General features: G+C 35.8%; 1 protein-coding gene across 2 annotated transcripts in view; it reads left to right on the forward strand.

The window, feature by feature from the left end:
• Positions 1-18,740, forward strand: part of prkcea (protein kinase C, epsilon a) — a 65,375-nt gene that overhangs the window by 36,034 nt on the left and 10,601 nt on the right. Inside the window, exons 9-11 of one of the 2 annotated variants that reach the window (XM_082151753.1) lie at positions 1,581-1,783; positions 1,866-2,039; positions 13,696-13,850. In XM_082151753.1, coding sequence (XP_082007879.1) covers positions 1,581-1,783; positions 1,866-2,039; positions 13,696-13,850 — 532 coding nt within the window. Of the gene's footprint in view, positions 1-1,577; positions 1,784-1,865; positions 2,040-13,695; positions 13,851-18,740 lie in introns of both variants that reach the window. The other variant, XM_082151752.1, reaches the window with a different exon arrangement.

Below are 18,740 nucleotides of genomic sequence, written 5' to 3' on the forward strand. Positions count from 1 at the left end.
TTCAATTGTTCAATTATTTCTATTATTTTCTGATTACAATGAATGGAAACTGGAGCTTTCAAGCTTCAAAAGTGACTTAAAGGAATAGGTCACCCAAAAAATTGTATTATCCCTCAAGCCTTCTTATGTGTACATGACTTTCTTCTTTCAGCTGAACACAATCAGTGTTATATTAAAAAATATCTTCTCAGCTTTGTAATGGCATTGAATAGAGCCTGAGTTTTTGAAACTCCAAAAGTGCATCCATCCATCATAAAAGTAATCCATACGACGCTGAGTGTGTTAATAAATGCCTTCTGAAGCGAAGCATTCGCTTGGTTTTTGTAAGCTTAGGTGAGAATTGAGAAACGTGGAAGCACAGAGGATAGAGTGAAACAAAACGCCGGTCATGAATTAGAAGTCTAAAAGAGACGTTTTAAAGAAAAATATCAGAGGATTACAATATAAGAGAAGAGGAGCTACATCCTATGTCATAGTTCCGCCAGAACTCGACTTTCTCAGTAACACATGTACGGCTGTTGCCAGAAGCCAGTGATTATAGTTTATACATTTTAAACATGGATATTTTTCTTACAAAACCCCATCGCTTCACTTCACAAGTCGTATATTAAAGGAGAACTTGGTAACTTTTTTAACTTAATAAAACTGTCTAGAAATCATTTGGATGGTTAAACAACCTGTTCTGGTGATATTGGTGACTTTCCCCGCTCCCCCCAGCGTTCCCAGGCGGAAAACCAACCTTGCAACTTGCGCACTGCCGTCCCGGCAAAGTGAAATTGGAAGTCTCGTGAGAAGCGAGAACTAGAACGAGAACGAGCGCGAAACACAAATTGCTTTACGGCAATTCGACATAAACACACACGCATGTATGATGTATTACCAGATTACTCACCTCGGTAGACATAGCTCCACGCGATACAGTTGGCTTGCTCCGATCAAAACAAACGCACATGAGCAGCGGTAGAGAGGGGGAGGAGGCCGCCGCAAGTGAGTTTTTTACGACTGTGTTGTGAAATATACGCCCCCCCACAGCTGTAGGGGGAGCTCGTGGGGAAAACATGCGACAACAAAAGGGAAAATCAGCGAAGAAGTGACTAGAGTTCGCTAGAGTTACAGAGTTCTCCTTTAACCTGAAATCTAAAGTCTGAAGTAAAACTGAAATTTAAAGTCTTTGGCTGAAATTCAGGTAATGGGGGGTTTGTTTCTGACGCATGCTGTAAAGCTGTAGACCAATCACAACCGACTGGGCCATCTGACCAATCAGAGCAGAGTAGGCTTCCGGAAAGGTGGGTTTTTTTAGAGAGAACAAGTCTTTGATCGAACTGTTTCAGACACTGTGAGAAAAGAGGTGATGATGCAATGTATATTATGAGAAAATTAAAGGATGCGTGTAAACCTATTGTAGGAGACCTTCAGAACAAAATTAGGAGCATAATAGGGGCACTTTGAAATGTTTCCATGTGTTTTATGGAAGGAAGAAACTCATACAGGTTTAGAGTGCGAGTAAATGATAACAGATTTGTCATTTTTGAAAGAATTATTCCTTTAAGTCTAATGTTGTGTTCGTCTGTCTGTAGCAGAGCTTGCAGAACTGGAGAGTATCCGCAAGGCCCTGTCATTTGGCCAGGAGCACAAGTCTTCCTCCTCTTCCTCGAGCAGCGGCGTTCAGAGCACAGCGACCGAGAGCCGGGAGAATGGAGACGTGAAGACCGTACAGACGAAGAGAATGAGTCTCACGGACTTCTCGTTCATCAAAGTGCTGGGCAAAGGCAGCTTCGGCAAGGTGAGGGTCACGAATCGGTGCTTTTCAGTTTTAGCGTATGAAAACAAATCAACATCTTCACATTGCCCTCTCCGTGCTGTAGGTGATGCTGGCTGAGCTGAAAGGCTCAGATGAAGTTTATGCTGTGAAAGTTTTGAAAAAAGACGTCATCCTTCAAGATGATGATGTGGACTGCACTTTGACAGAGAAACGCATTCTGGCCCTGGCTAGAAAACATCCCTATCTGACTCAGCTTTTCTGCTGCTTCCAGACGAAGGTAAAACTAAATCAAAACCCTGATTCTCTCTAATCTAGACATTTCAAGTCATTTATTTCTTCTGATCAGATTAAACACTTACGTACTGCAGTCTTCCTAATGTCACCTTCATGATGTTCCAAACCCAGTATTACTTTCTTTCTACTGTGAAACAAATTTTTTTTGAGATTTCTGACTTAATGTCCACCTGTTGTCCATAGAATGAAAGTGGATGGATTCACACTGTCAATCTCTAAAATAGAGCTTTATACAATGATTCATTGTAGCTTCATTTGACTTGCATGATACATTCCAAGCTATACGATAGCTACAGTATGTGTGAAGAGCAGACCAAGTAAATGATGACAAATGGTGAGCTATTTCTTAAAAAAATTAATTAAAAAAAACGTTGAATTTGTCATGAACTAACAATACATAATAGCTTTTATTAGTCTAGGTTAATGTTAATTTGTATATTCACCATTCAAACTTTTGAGGTCGGAAAGATTTTTGAGTGTTTTTGTCTCTTCTGCTCACCAAGGCTGCATTAATTCGATCAAAAATACAGTAATATTGTGCAATATTATTATAGTTTAGATTAAATTTTTATTTTAATATTTCTATTTTAATTCCTGTGGTAGCAAAAGCTGAAATTTCAGCAGCCATTCCTCAAATCTTCGAAGTCACATGATCCTTCAGAAATCATTCTAATATGCTGATATAAATATATAACAATAGTGCATACTAAATATTTTAACATTTCAAGTTCATGACACCTAATGCATTAACGAATGATCTCAAATTGAAACATATTGTGAAATTGAAACATATTGTGAAATATCATGTGAAAAATCTCAAACTATTCTCACAGTCCAGCAGATGGCAGAGCCACACAGTATTGATCAGGATTTAGAATAACAGGAGTTGTCCAGGAGGGGGCAGTGTAACCTCTTTCTGACACCCGTGTATCACAATGTGGTTTGAGGGTGACAGTCCAGTATAAAAAGAACTTGAGAAGTCAGATGAGGTTATGAAAATTGTAACAAGTTTAGCAATTATAAGTCGTTTATGATAAAATACACGTTTTATTTTCTAAGTAAAAAAAACACACAAAAAAAACAGCATGTGAGTGAAAATAGTTGAAAAATGGCCGTCCAATAAGTTCACAATGCTGGTTACTACTTTTAATTTTGTTTAATCACCCAGGGTTCCCAAACTTCTGCACACGATTGTATTTGCGGATAGGGAAGGCAAGTAGAAGTGGTATGGTTCTATCAATGAACTGTGCCCATTAAAGACTCTGACATCCTTTTCACTAGGGCTTTTATCGGTCTCATCATCGGTCTCTTCTCTATTTTGCACTTTCACTTCTTTCCGTCTCTTGTTCAGCTTCCCCTCCCATGCCCCAGTTACACTCACAGTGATATCTAGTGTCCTCGTTTCTCTTTTTCACTCTTCGACTACCACCCACTGTATCTCCCTTCTCATTCGCCCGCATCTGAGAACACAGGACAAACTGACGGAGGGCAAAAAGCAAGAAACGCAAAGAAAGAAGGGTTGGAGGCGGTAGTAGTGCGGGAAAGGGGCAGAAAGAAGAAGGAAGACATGATTTGGGAGGGAAGAGGAGTCGTGTACTCTTTTTGAACTGCTGCCTCTGGTTTTAATCAGCTTTGGGATCGCAGCCATATTCTTATCAACTGTAATTACGCTGCAGAAATGTAAATAACATTACACAACTGTTTCTGATGAGGCCTGTTGGGACCATGGGTAGACATGCTCCTGCACAGAGAAAATAGCCAAAAGAAGGGGCCCTGTAGAAAGACAGTGAGGAGGATTTTTGGAACATGGAAAGTCTAAATGATTGCCTGTGAAAAAGAAAGATGGAGGGGAAGATAGTTAGCTTATGCTGGAGAATTAACTGGGACTATAATATAATATAATTTAATATAATATTATATTATATTATACTGTATTATATTATATTATACTGTATTATATTATATTATGTTATATTATTCAACGTAATATATTATATTATTTAAAACTTATCATCAGTTTTAATTAAAAAAATATTTTTTAAAGGATTCTAGCCTACTGATTAATAAATATGAATGACTATTATATTATATTATAATATATTATTTTATTTAAAACTTAACATCAGTTTTAATATAAAAATATATTTTTTAAAGGATTCTAGCCTACTGATTAATAAATATGAATAATGACTATTATATTATATTATATTATAAAAACTTAAGTTCTAAGACTTATAAAATAAAATAAAGAATTCTTGCCTATTGATTATTAACACATATGAATAATGACATTATATCATATTACGATCTTAACTTAAGTTCTAATAAAAAATTAAATGAAATAAATAATTCTAGCCTGATTTACCCCTATGTCGCATAAGTGTTACATATGATGTCTAATATTTATTATATTCAAATTTAACTGAACTTTCAGTGAAAAAATAAAATAAGAAATTCTAGCCTTTTGATTATTAACAAATATGAATAATCATATTATGCCATGTTATTGTTTAGTGCTGTCGAATCGATTAATCACGAATAATCGAATCTAACATACATTTTATATATATATATATATATACAGTACAGGCCAAAAGTTTGGAAACATTACTATTTTTAATGTTTTTGAAAGAAGTTTATTCTGCTCATCAAGCCTGCATTTATTTGATAAAAAATACAGAATTTTTTTTTAATATTGTGATATATTATTACAATTGAAAATAATTGGTTTTCAATTTATTATACTTTAAATTATCATTTATTTCTGTGATGCAAAGCTAAATTTTCAGGATCATTACTCCAGTCTATCACATGATCCTTTAGAAATCATTCTAATATGATGATTCATTATCAAAGTTGGAAACAGTTCTGCTGCTTCATATTTTTTCATAACCTGTGATACTTTTTTAGGATACTTTGATTAATAAAAATTAAAAAAATGTAAATTAAAATTAAAAAAAGAAGCACATTTTTTAAAAATAGAAATATTTTGTAACAACAATATACACTACTGGTCAGTAATTTGGGGTCAGTAATTTTTTTCTTTCTTTTTTTTGAAATAAATCAATACTTTTATTCAGCAAGGATGTGTTAAATTGATAAAAAGTGATAGTAAAGAAGATTTATTTTATTAGAAAATATTTTTTGATTTTGAGTAAATGCAGTTCTTTTTAACCTTTTATTCATCAAATATATTTGGCAGCAGAACTGTTTCCAACACTCATAATAAATCAGAATATTAGAATGATTTCTAAAGGATCATGTGATAGACTGGATGTCACATGTGACACTGAGGACTGGAGTAATGACACTGAGGACTGGAGTAATGATCCTGAAAATTCAGCTTTGCATCACAGAAATAAATGATAATTTAAAGTATAATAAATTGAAAACCAATTATTTTAAATTGTAATAATATATCACAATATTACTTTTTTTTTTTTCTGTATTTTTGATCAAATAAATGCAGGCTAGATGAGCAGAATAAACTTCTTTCAAAAACATTAAAAATAGTAATGTTTCCAAACTTTTGGCCTGTACTGTACATATATGTGTAGTTCTTTCCCTCATTAAAGCTGTCTGATTTTCAAATACTTTTTGTTTCAAATCAAAGTTTGTTGTGTTGCGATTCACCTAGCTGGTTGGTTTGGTTCATGGTTTATAACTCTTTAACTTTTCTCTAAGTAAAAAAAAAAAAAAATGGAATAGAATAGAATAGAAAAAATGCTTCCAGAATTTCTACTATAGCACAAGAAAGGGGATTGACATTGGCTATACTCATTCATACAGTACTGACTCGAATACTGTATGTAAGCTGTTGTGTGAACAGGACAATTTCAGAGTCACATGCGGGCAGTGACATCTAAACTACTTTCCATCTAAACTACTTTCTTCTTTTTTAGGCCTAAATATTTTATGAAAATGCACTCTACAGATCCTTTTTCATCTCATTTTCCTTTTTTTTTTTTTTTTACCTAACAGGGGATTTTTAATGCAAATACATTTGCATGGCTCGACTCGTGGCTCATAGTTGTGTTAGTTTGTGTGTTTTACACAAACAAAGGGTCTGCTGCTTTTAAAACACCCTTTCCATTCTCACGCACATTTCTCTGTGTCTTGTCTCACCAAATTCAACCACCAGAAATGTGGAGGAACATGTTTGTGGTGGCCTAATAACACGCAAGCTTTGGTGAAACAATCCAATAAACACTACACTAGACTCATTAAACGTAGATATTCATAATTTTATTTATTCATGCCTGTGGGTATAAGTCAAGAGAGAAGAGAGGACAGACTTATATGTAAAACCAGTGAAGTGATTTGTTATCAGTATCACTAATTATGCCACAACTGAAATGTTCAGCCTACTGATTATTAACAATTATTATATTATATTATATTATATTAAAATATTATATTAAAATATCAATATATATTATATGAAAATATTAATATATATTATATTAAAATTCTGTCACAGATTACTCACATAAATATTACAAAATATTTTGCCTATGCTCATGTAGGATTGGGTTATGACATGATATAGCTTAAAACTATTATGTAAGTGATGATGTGAGTGAGTATTCTTATATTGCTAGGTTCATTTTAATTAATCATTTTGCATAACTTCCCAACATTTAGAAATAGTGTACAGCTATAACTTCTAAAGATAAGTGAGTTAGAAGAATTAGATCAGTCTTGACTTGTGTTTTGTTATGGTTATGGACAGTGTGTTAGTGTGACTTCATTCCCAGCTAAGGACAGACACAGATGAGGTCATTAAAACAGCTCACAGCTCACTATCTCTAGCACTGGCATAACCCAGAAACCCTCATGTGCTTCCCTCCGCTACAGTGACTCAAGTGATTTCAGTGAACCTGTGCCCTGATGATTTAGAAGATTTAGAACATGTAGTCTTGCTCTTTGTGTCTAAACAGTAGTGAAACTGCAGATACTTTTAAATACAGATGCATTGCAAACAATTACTGGGATGAAGACCCAAGATCTAGATTACGTCACTTTCAATGCTTTTAAGATCTTTTGCTCTTATTCTCTCTCTCTTTAATTTCAAAGTTGTCTTTATTAGGACAAAATGTGAACTATATTTCTAGAGACATGCAGTTTCAGATCACTCTCTTTTTGTCAAATTTCAGATTTGTCTCATTACATTATACGCCGTGTTTCTGGTCTCATGTGTTCTCTCTGCAATATAAATGGGTGATTTGAGCACATTTTCTTTCTTTCAACCCTCTTGCTTCTCTCTTTCTCTCTCCCTCTTCCTCTTTTTCCAGAGTAAATTGATGAGTTGAATTCGCTCTCAAAACTCTGAGCAATGTTGTATTGCAGCCAGACCTGAGCTCATATTTCTCCTGCACGAAAACATCTTTCCTTCCATCTTTTGCTTTTTCTTAGTCCGTCTCTTTGTCTGCATTGCTCTGCGTTCTAACCTATTTCATTTTTTTACACCTATCTGTTAGAATGTGGGCTCTGAACATCTTTATTTCTGTAAATTGTCAATGTATGACAAAAAATTTTTTTCAAACGTCTTGATCTTTATTTTAAAAAAAAATTAAAGAGCAGTTTTATGTCTATCCTTGTATTGTTCAACTGGTTGATATTAGAAAATTAATTAGTAATGCAGTACTTTTTAGAGAGAGTAATTCGCACAGTAATCTAATTACATTGTTGAAGAAGCTATAGTAATTAATTACTCTTTAACTTACCCGACACTAATTGTAAGATCAAATTAAAAATGAGATACAAAGTCACAATATGAGATATTAAGTTGCAACAATGTTGGAATTACAAGAAAGTCAAAGTGAAATTGAGAAATGAAGTCACAGTTACAGGAACATTACACACATTGGGGCATAATTACTTTTTTCTGGGTGGTAACAGGATTCCATAACAGTCATAAATTACTGTCACACCCTAATGGCTTACTAGGGAAATGCTTGTTTTGTACAATTCAAACAATTTCTATACACACAATACCATTAAAATTCTGGGGCTGATTCCCAGGATTTTTTTTAATGTTTTTTGGTCCCACTTTATATTAGTTGTCTTTAACTACTATGGTTTAATGTTTAAATTCATCAGGTGATAACTGGTATTTATTTTGCACATACATGTAGTTATATTTTTAAAAATACCTGCATGTAAGTATAGCTGTAATTAATTATCTAATTACATGTGTGATAACATTTTTTAGATATATATTTTAAAGGGATAGTTCACTTTGAAATAAATTTTTGGTATGTTTTAGCTTACCTCAAGGGCATCCAAGATGTAGGTGTCTTTTTTTCCGCAGTAGTTTCAATTTTGATATTTTTAGGTCAAACCGTTCTTGTCTGTCAGTCATATAATGCAGGTCTATGGTCACTGTCTCAAAGAGCATGCACAGAGTCCAAATTAAAACAATTCCCCGTCGTCCAAATTAAACAATTCCCCATCGTAAGTAGACATTGATGGCCTAAGACACGAAACGAGCGGTTTGTGTGAGAAAACGAACAGTATTTATATAGTTTTTACCTCTTATACACAGCCATGTCCAAGTGATCTGATCTTGTACGCAGACTGGTGCATAGATATATACACTAGATGTCGCCTTAAAGACATTCGTTCCAATGAACTGCCGTAGACAAGGCGACATCTAGTGTGTATATATCTATACACCAGTCTGCGTACACGTCAGATCCGATCACTTGGACATGGCTGTGTATAAGAGGTAAAAACAATATAAATACTGTTCGTTTTCTCACACAAACCGCTCGTTTCGTGTCTTAGGCCATCAATGTGTACTTACGATGGGGAATTGTTTAATTTGGACGACGGGGAATTGTTTTAATTTGGACTCTGTGCATGCTCTTTGAGACAGTGACCATAGACCTGCATTATATGACTGACAGACAAGAACGGTTTGACCTAAAAATATCAAAATTGAAACTACTGCGGAAAAAAAGACACCTACATCTTGGATGCCCTTGAGGTAAGCTAAAACATACCAAAAATTTATTTCAAAGTGAACTATCCCTTTAAAAAGTCATTTATTCCTGTCATGGCAAAGTTTAACTTCCTCCAGAAATCATTCTAATATGCTAATTTGGTGCTCAAAAAATATTTCTTCAAATGATCAATGTTGAAAACAGTTAGCTGATTAATATTTTTTTTCAGGATACTTGTATGCATTTATTTGAAATTGAAATCTTTTGTCACATTATAAAATCTTTACTGTAACTTTAGATCAATTGAATGCATCCTTGCTGAATAAAACGGTAGTGTAATAATGATGAACATTTTAGAATTACCGCTCATTTAACTACAAGCTATTGCCGCATTCAGTAGCACTGCAGAACGCACACTACAGCTGTATTCCGACACGGATTTGTTGAAGTTGTTGAGTTGTGTATGTGTCTATTGGCTTCTATAGGCTTTCAATAATGCAGATTACAGGTCTTATCATGTTTGTGTACTGTATGTCTGTTTTGTGTTTTCAGCACCGGTTTGTCAGAAGCGTCCTGCACCTGCAGTCTTTAGAAAATAAGCCATTGAAAATGTCTTTCATAACATGTTATATAAGCATGGATGAGACTAAACAGACGTTTCCTTACACCACCCGTCTATTGCAGCATGACAGAACTGCCCTGCATAACACACACGCGCCATCATTTCAGATGCAGCGATACACTGTTCTTTTCTACATTCATGAGTCATAACACAATATTGAAAAGTCGTCTTGTGTCCCGTTTTAAGCTAACAAAACAGAGCCAGTTTTGACTAACCCAAACGGGGCTGTGCTGCGTCCACTATCTTCCAATCGGGGCTGCTGTCTTGTGGTCCAACCCAAACGGAAGAAACTATTTGTTCATTTCTAATTAGGGGCAGGAAATGTTTGTTCATATTGGATTGGGTGGGCCTCCTTCAGATTTCTTGGCACATTTACACAAACTATTTAAGCATCCTGTTTAAATTCCTCCTCTCTGAATGAACAAAATACACAAGTGGGCTTTTGTACACTTACATAAGATAACGTTATTCATCAAAAGTCATGGCTTAAAACAATTTGTGTCAGTCAGGCAATGTTGAGTATGTCAGTGTGATATTTCTGGCGGCACTTCATTATGTATTCTGAATTAAATACCAACCACCACTTCACTATTAAGGTTCATTTAATATATCTATATTCTGATTGATTTAGTATTGTCATTAACCTCCCTGGATAATGCTTAAGAAGTATGGCTACAGTAATATTGGCACAAAATAATTAGGTCCTTTCATGAAAGTACTTTAAAACTCTGATTCGTTCAAATTTCTTCAAATTCAAACCTAATGTTTGTCCCGCACTGTGCTACGGATATGAATTATATATACCTCAAATCATGTGGCATACTATGTGATATATGCTTTTACATTTATAAGACTTCAAAACAACAATAAAATGTTAAAAAAATCGAACAAAATTAATCAACAAAGTGTGAGGGACCTTATTTATATCTAAAGTATAGACACTTGAAGGTCGGAGCTTTTAACTTGAGCAAATAAGAAACTACATTGAAACCCTCTTCAATCTCAAATCCTACACTTTTGCATATGAATACCACCTACAACAGTCTAGAATGATGTTGTTGACTTTTGCACTGGCAAGCATCACTTCTGTACTGTGCAATTGTTGAATACTGTAAATAAAATATAGTGATTCTATAGTGATTCAGGACTAAGGAGAATCAGTTATTACAACCAATTGACTCAAAGACGGTACAGGACAAAGAACTAAGGAGAACTCAGGGCTTAAATACATATGTAATGAGGAAACTAATTAAACAACAGGTGAACGAAATCAGTAACTATGAGAACAAACTAGTGAACTAATGACGGAGAATATAGGCAAACAGAAACTGAACAGAAACAGGACATACACGTTACAGATAAGAGATTAAAGGCCAGATTAACTGACAGCTTGCGTCTGCACAAACCCTCTTTTGGCGTTAAAAAACTACTGTCAGGATTTACTGTAGGCACGCAGTGAAAAATTTGCAATGATAAGGCGACTGACCTTATTGCATATACATTTGTAGGAGTTTCCCTTTCTGACGCAAAATGTATGGGAGGGAGAGTATTTAAATGTCATGCAATGTGATTTACTTAGGTTTGTGGTTGTTTATGAGATTGATTTACTGGTATTTGTGCCGTTATTTAACGCCCAAATAAAGCATGTTTTATACCATTTTTGTGCTTGACATGACTGATATTTGCTGTAGGAGGAGGAACCGCAGTGAACAGAGAGAGCATGTGATAGAAGGGAGAATTTTCTCACTTGTTTCATTTTTTGGAATGCCAGAGCAAGACAAACATATTGTTTGTCAAGCCACATTATTTTTTATTTGCTGAATGTGTTAATTACCCTCACCTGATTATCATTGGCTCTTGTTTGTTTGCGACTCTACGCTAATTTGCGCTGCTCTTGGTAGATTGCGTTGGTCAAAATGGAAATGAGCTACAGCATCTGTGCTCTTTAATTCTCCACTCCCATCTGCGCTTTTATGGGATCGCGGTCTCACGCTAATTTGCCCTGTTTAGTAAATCTGGCCCTAAGTGATAATTTAGCAAAGAATAAGATATATGATTTGATAATGATGTATTTTACCTTAAACAAAGACTTACAGTAATTGTGTTGTGTGTGTGTGTTTGTTTGTTTTTATTTTTTGTTTCCTTATAATCCATTGACCTTTGCTTAGCAAAGCTAAGTGTGAGGGTGTGTGTGTGAAACTTTTTGGACCCATGAATCAGCGCTATGATTGGTGCAAAAAAAAATCAGGGCTTATGCCCACAAGAACACCATCACCACGGTCAAAGATTGAGCTGGACCAGTCTCGTTATGGGGGTGTTTGCTTCTGCAGGAAGTGGAAATCTTGACAGTATGAAGGACATAATGGATTCTTTGAAGTTGGCAGAGTGTATGGTGCCTTCTGTGCATAGATTGAATTGATGATCAGTGGACTTTCCAGCAGGTCAATGATCCCAAGTATATCCAAATCTACCCAAACCTGGTTCAGGGCTCGGTCCTACAATGTTCTTAAATGGCATGCTAAGTCTCCAGATTTAAATCTCACTGAAAATCTTTGGTGGGATTCTAAGAGAGCAGTGGCAACATGGAAACCAAAGATTATCAGTGATCTGAAAGCTTTTGCGCATGAGGTATGGGCTAAGATTCCACTAGAGAGGTGACAGAAGCTATGCACTTAGAGGCAACATTTATTGGAGGTTATAAAAAGTAAATGATTTGCTACAAAGTTTGATGTTTTGAGGTTGTTTAGAGACATTTTCTAACTGAGTAACTTGACATTCTCAGAATGACACAAATGTGTATTAATAAACGTTCTATGATAGTTTACTGATACCTTAGTTGAAGTGTTTTCATAAAAATGTATTCAAAGACTATAGATATACAAAGACGGTGCAGTGCACTTCTATTACTTATGAATGGGAGAAACTGCAACGCACAATATGGCAAAATAAGTCCCGCCTTCTAAATAAAAGAGCCAATCTCTAATTGGCAAAGTCATTGCATCACTGCAGCTGCCGTTAGAAGCTCCGGTTCCCATGTAATCCAGAGACTCGCGCTTAGGACTGCACATGGACATGGACAAAACTACGCTTTTTTAGCGATATTAGCGCGTAGGAAACAACATTTATAGCACATTTCATTTCAGATTTTGTTGCTGATTTGAAATATGTTATTTAAATGTGAGTTCGGCAAGCAGTTTTTGAGTTTTCAGTATTCCCCCATTCAAATAGATAGGACTTGTTCTTGGGTGCCCGAAATAGCTGCCCAGAGGCTTTGCACATACGGCTGCTGAGTGAACGGACATTCCTTGAAAGGGACTTTGATTTACTTTACAACAGCAGAACGTTTTTCTGGTCAGGGGTGTTGAGTAATTTGAAATTTGACAACTTTTTGGGGGATGTTGAATAAGTGGTAAATAACTGCTAAAATATGGTAATTTTATATCATATTTATTATAATATTTTTAACAACATAAAAGTCTATTAAAAGTCGCCATGGACAGTTGATAGCCGGTTAAACTTTGAACTGCATGATTTCATGTAGCTTTACTGGAAATGCATTTCTTTGAATTGGGGACTTGTGTTGTTTTATTGTAAGGGCAATATAAAATATGTATCTCAACTTCCTGATAATAAACTACGTGGATAAATAGATCAATGGATTATGATAAGAAGTTTATACGGTTTTTATATTGATCAGCCTATTTCCTAATTTATTGGAAGGGAACACGAGAATCCCAAACTTTCTTTTCATGTTTCCTTATCAGAGTTACATTACAATAAATGTTTCCTACTGTGAGTCAGAATGTGAGTTTCATTATCATCCAAGTGCCTGTGCTGGAATTATTTTATGTTTATTGTGTTTTCTGGTAATTATATAAGCATATATTGCTTTGTTGTCTGTTGGCGTGTGCACTGTGCAGTGCTTAACTGTTATCCGGACAGCTAAATGAGAAACTGCAACAGGATTAACAGTGAACAGTGTAGATGATTTTACGTCATCTTCTAGTCCTGTTCTATGAAAATGAACTATCTTTTTTGTCTTCTTTCTCATTCTCTCTCTATCTCTGCAGGATCGGTTGTTCTTTGTTATGGAGTATGTAAACGGAGGAGACCTGATGTTTCAGATCCAGCGCTCACGAAAGTTTGATGAAGCTCGTTCCCGTTTCTACGCAGCTGAGGTCACATCAGCTCTTATGTTCCTGCACCAACACGGCGTCATCTACAGGTATACTCACACAGAGTAGAAGTCAACAGGAAATGTTATTCAGAGTCTGTTTTACTTTCATAATGTGTCATTTTTATGAATGATTGATGAGTTTTATGAGATAGATTTTCAATGGGAAAAAATATAGGGCAGGACTTAATTTGATCAATCAAAAAACTACTGGATTGTGAAAAGTATAGGTATTGCATACCAAAATGGAGCCAGGTGGTTTAGACATTTTGATTGGAAAAAAATTGGTAACACTTTAGTCTAGGGTCCCATTCTCTTTGTTAACTAGTTTTTTATTTGCATGCATATTACTAGGATTTAAGCTGTTTATTAGTCCTTATTTTGCATGACCATATTCTACATCCCTTAATCCTACCCAATACCTAAACTTAACAACTACCTTACTAACTATTAATAAGCAGTAATTAGGAGTTTATTGAGGCAAACGTTGTAGTTAATAGTTTGTTAATAGTGAGAATTGGACCCTAAACTAAAGTGTGACCAAAAAATAAATAAATGTGTAATAAACATTAATATTTAATAATAATAATAACAGCAATAATACATTGTTGTTGTTGTTGTTGCTTATATATGGCTGTCTCTGCATATTAAGCTATGGTATGAACAGCCATTTTGACAAAACAAAAGTGCACAAAAAGTGCACACTTCACCTTAAACGTTAACATGAATCACAATTGACCCTTTGTATGTTCTTAATGGCCATTTATATTCCTGATCTTACTGTATACAATATTGACAAAATTGACTATATTATTTCATGTTACATTTTTTGGTGACACTAGCTGTGTACAAATGGCACACTTTAAAGACACACACTAGTCATACCATGAGACTGCAGTGTGACTTCAGCTCCCACAAATGATGCCAATCCTACCCAGGCATCATGCTAACTGGCACTCAAAGACTTTAAATGCTTGTTTTTGTTCCAACTCTGAGGTAGATGCTAATCCCATTTGACCCTGGAGAGTTAGAAAAAGATCACGCCATTGTCTCTGTAGCATTTAGTATCGGCTAACCTCCCTCAATGAAATAGAGTCACCATTCAGGCCAGAGCAGCTTTCATGCTCCCCAGGGACAGCCGAAGATACTGTGTATACTGTGGGCTGACTTCATCTCTGAGCTCTTGATACAGTTCAGATTTTTTGAATAGAGGCTGATAAGATGAAACAACTGTGAAAAGTCTCAAAGGACTAATCCACAACCTTTTGTCAGGGTCTGCACAAATCTACAAGAGAAGCCCCCTCATTTTCTTAGCATTTCTTTATTCATACACACTCACCCATTCTAACATTCGCAACACACACACAAACACAAACACTACGTTCATAAAGCAACAAATACAGTTGTAAGTCTTGTTTAAAGGGATAAAAATGGTAAAATACAGTTGTAAGTCTTGTTTAGAGTGATACAATGGCAAAACAGTTGTTAGTCTTGTTTAGAGTGATAAATATGGCAAAGTACAGTTGTTAGTCTTGTTTAGAGAGATAAATATGGCAAAATACAGTTGTCAGTCTTGTTTAGAGTGATAAATATGGCAAAATACAGTTCACAAAGTGAACCGAATACATTATTCAATACGCTTCTGTCTGCTCTCATATGCACAGGACAATTTGAGAGTCACACCTGTTGATAAATACTGTTGTCAATCCCAAACATTGACTGTGTGAAGTTGTGAATGTAGCCAAACACATAAATTCTTTCCCAGGGACAAACTTGTATGCATGTATGTGCAAAATCTCGCTGTCTTTCTGTCTGTTTATCACGCAATCAGACTTACAAGCAAAAAGATACACTGTGGAAACTGAATAGATAGGCTGCGATGGATCACATGACACGAGAAAAGCACAAAAAGCAATATTTCTTATCCTCAGCTTGGGTAGACAGTGTAGTACTGTGATAATCCTACTGCTGACTCTTGCAAAAAGAGGTCAAACTACACACGACCCCCTTTGAGACAGTCATCATTTTTGCAGTACTAAACCCCCTATCTCCACTTCTTAACTATGTTATCCTGTCAAAAGTGCTTGCCATATCAGTGTGCTGATGCTTGTATTGATTATTCTAGTCTAGTCAAGTGTTTTAAGTTCATAAATGTAAGTGAGCTGTCAATGTCCATCTCCTTCTGCAGGTTTTGTTAACAGTAGTTATCCAAACATAGGTTACAATAATAGCAGTATGTTCCCCAAAGTATTATATTAATAGTTCAGTACCTGATTTAAACATAATATGATGATCGAATGTTTCCATATTTGTGGATTGTAATTTATTAGGTTTTGTAAGTGTCACTGTAAATGTGTAGATGGTTTTACATGATAGATCTGGCCTCGGGGAAGCGCTGAGGAATGTACAGTAAGTGGAGGTTGGATGAATTAGTGGATTAGAGCACCTTTCTGATGAATTCGAGGTCTCTTTATCCCCCAGCAACACTAAATTCTCTCCACCTTTTAAAAGTAAAAGTAAAATTGGGGAGAAAATCAAAAAATATATACTGTACACTTCTAATTTGTATAAGCACTGATTGTACACTTCTAGGATATCAGGTTGATGTGTGAGATGTGTATAAGATCAAATGTGTCAAGAAGATCCTGTTATATGACTTATTTTCTATCCCATTTCTCAGAGAGGCTGAGCTTATGCTTATACAGTATATTGGCTACCGTTCAAAAGCAAAACAGTAGATTGTTTTTTTTACGTAAAGACATTTATACTGTTAGAAAAGATTTAAAGTACAGTAAAAGTAAATGCTTTTCTTTTGAAATTTCTATTCATCAAAGAATCCTGAAAGAAAAAAAGTATTCTCGTTTCCACAAAAATATTAAGCAGCACAACTGTTTTCAACATTGATATTATGAAATGTTTCTTGAGAATGAAATCAGCATATTAGAATGATTTCTGAAGGATCATGTGACACTGAAGACTGACGGACGGACGGAAAGACCGATAGCCACTACAAAAGACAACTTTTGCTGGCTGTTTGAGCAAATTCGATTTTTTTTAAACCTAATTCTCTTCTTTTAGACACGGGAGCAAAACGGTGTGAATGAGAAAGCCAAAGCCAAGAAGTGGTTGGCTATATCTGTTGTGCAGGTCAATGCTTGTCCTCCGTCCAGACTTGCGGTCTGATTAAGCCCGTAAACCATTCAGTTTCTCAGCTTCAACTCACTTTACTTTCTCTCTCTGTTCATGAATGTTTATCGGAGATTTCTTTTTTGACTGAATGTTGATCAGTTGCAGAGCCTCATGTTGAAGTGATGAGGGACTCTATGGAAAAATCACTCCACAAACAAAGGGAACACAGGAAGGCATTTCAATAGGGCCTAATTATATGTGTACATGTACATGTGTGTATGTGCGGGAGTCAATGCATTATGGCATGTGTACGTGTGTGTGTGTGCAATTGTCTACTGGAGCTCAAAGGAAGTGTGGAAGTCAAATCCAAAAGTCCACTTATTAAATTAGCGAGCTAGAAATAGAATTTCATTGTTTTATAATATTTTGTCTATATTCCTTATCTATTTATTATAATAGTTGTATTTTTTAAGACTTATGATTAGATTAGTACCTTGCAAAAGAATTTGTACCCCCTCAAAAATTTTCACATTTTATGTTGCTGCCCTATGTTAAACTACTTTAAATAACTTTTTTTTTCTCTCACATCAATCTACACTCCATACACCATAATGACAAAGCAAAAAAACTGATTTGTGACAACATTGCAAATTTTGAAATGAAAAACTGAAATGAGTACATTGTAAGTACGTATTAAGTATTTGTACCCTTAGTACCTATTTTTGGGTATGATGCAGCAAACTTTGCACATCAGCATTTGGCGATTTTATGCCATTCTTCTCCTCAGATCCTCTCAAGCTCTGTCAGGTTGGATGGGAACCATTGGTGGACAGCCATTTTCAGGTTTCTCCAGAGATGTTCGATTGGGTTTAAGCCTAGGTTCTGTCTGGGCCACTCAAGGACATTTACAGAGTTGTCCATAAGCCACTCTTGCATTGTCTTAGCTGTGTGCTTAGGGTCACTGTCCTGTTGGGAGGTGAACCTTCTGCCCTGTCTGAGGTTCTGAATGCTCCAGACAAGGTTTTCATTAAGGCTATTTTTGCTGCATTGAGTTTTCCTTCTACCCTGACGAGTCCCCTAGTCTCTGCCGCAGAAAAACACCCCCACAGCATGATGCTTCTACCACACACTTTACTGTTGAGATGGTATTGTGCAGATGATGAGCAGTGCCTGGTTTCCTCCATACATGAGGCTTGGAACTGAGGTTCATCAGACCAGAGAGTTTGAGAGAGTCCTTTAGTTGCCTTTTTGCAAATTCCAAGTGGTTTCATGTGTCTTCACCGAGGAGAGGCTTGAGTCTGGCCACTCTGCCATAAAGCCCAGATAAGTGGATTGTTGCAGCAATGTTTGAGTTTCTCCCATCTCCATATATGATCATGGAGCTCAATTAGAGTGACCATCAGCTTCTTGGTCACCACTTTAACCAAGTCCCTTCTCCACTGATTCCTCAGTTTGGCAAGGAGGCCAGCTCTAAGAAGAGTCCTACTTGTCCACATCTTCTTTCATTAAGGGTTAAGGAGGCTACATGATTCTGTGAACCTTCAATGCAGCAGAGTTCTTCCTCAGATCTGTGTCTTGACAGAATCCTTTCTCTGAGTCCGCCGGCAGTTCTTTTGACCTCGTGGCTTGGTTTTTGCACTGATATGCATTTTCAGCTGTTAGACCTTTTAATGAGAGGCGTGTGCCTTTCCAAATCATACCCAATCAATTGAATTTGCACAGGTTAACTCCACTCAAAATGTAGTGACATCTACTTGATGTGGGGGAAAAAAACAGTTTAAAGTAGTTTATAATAAGGCAGCAATATAACAA

The sequence above is a fragment of the Leuciscus leuciscus genome (genome assembly GCF_965113295.1).
Source record: "Leuciscus leuciscus genome assembly, chromosome: 21".
In the NCBI taxonomy this organism is placed as follows: domain Eukaryota; kingdom Metazoa; phylum Chordata; class Actinopteri; order Cypriniformes; family Leuciscidae; genus Leuciscus; species Leuciscus leuciscus.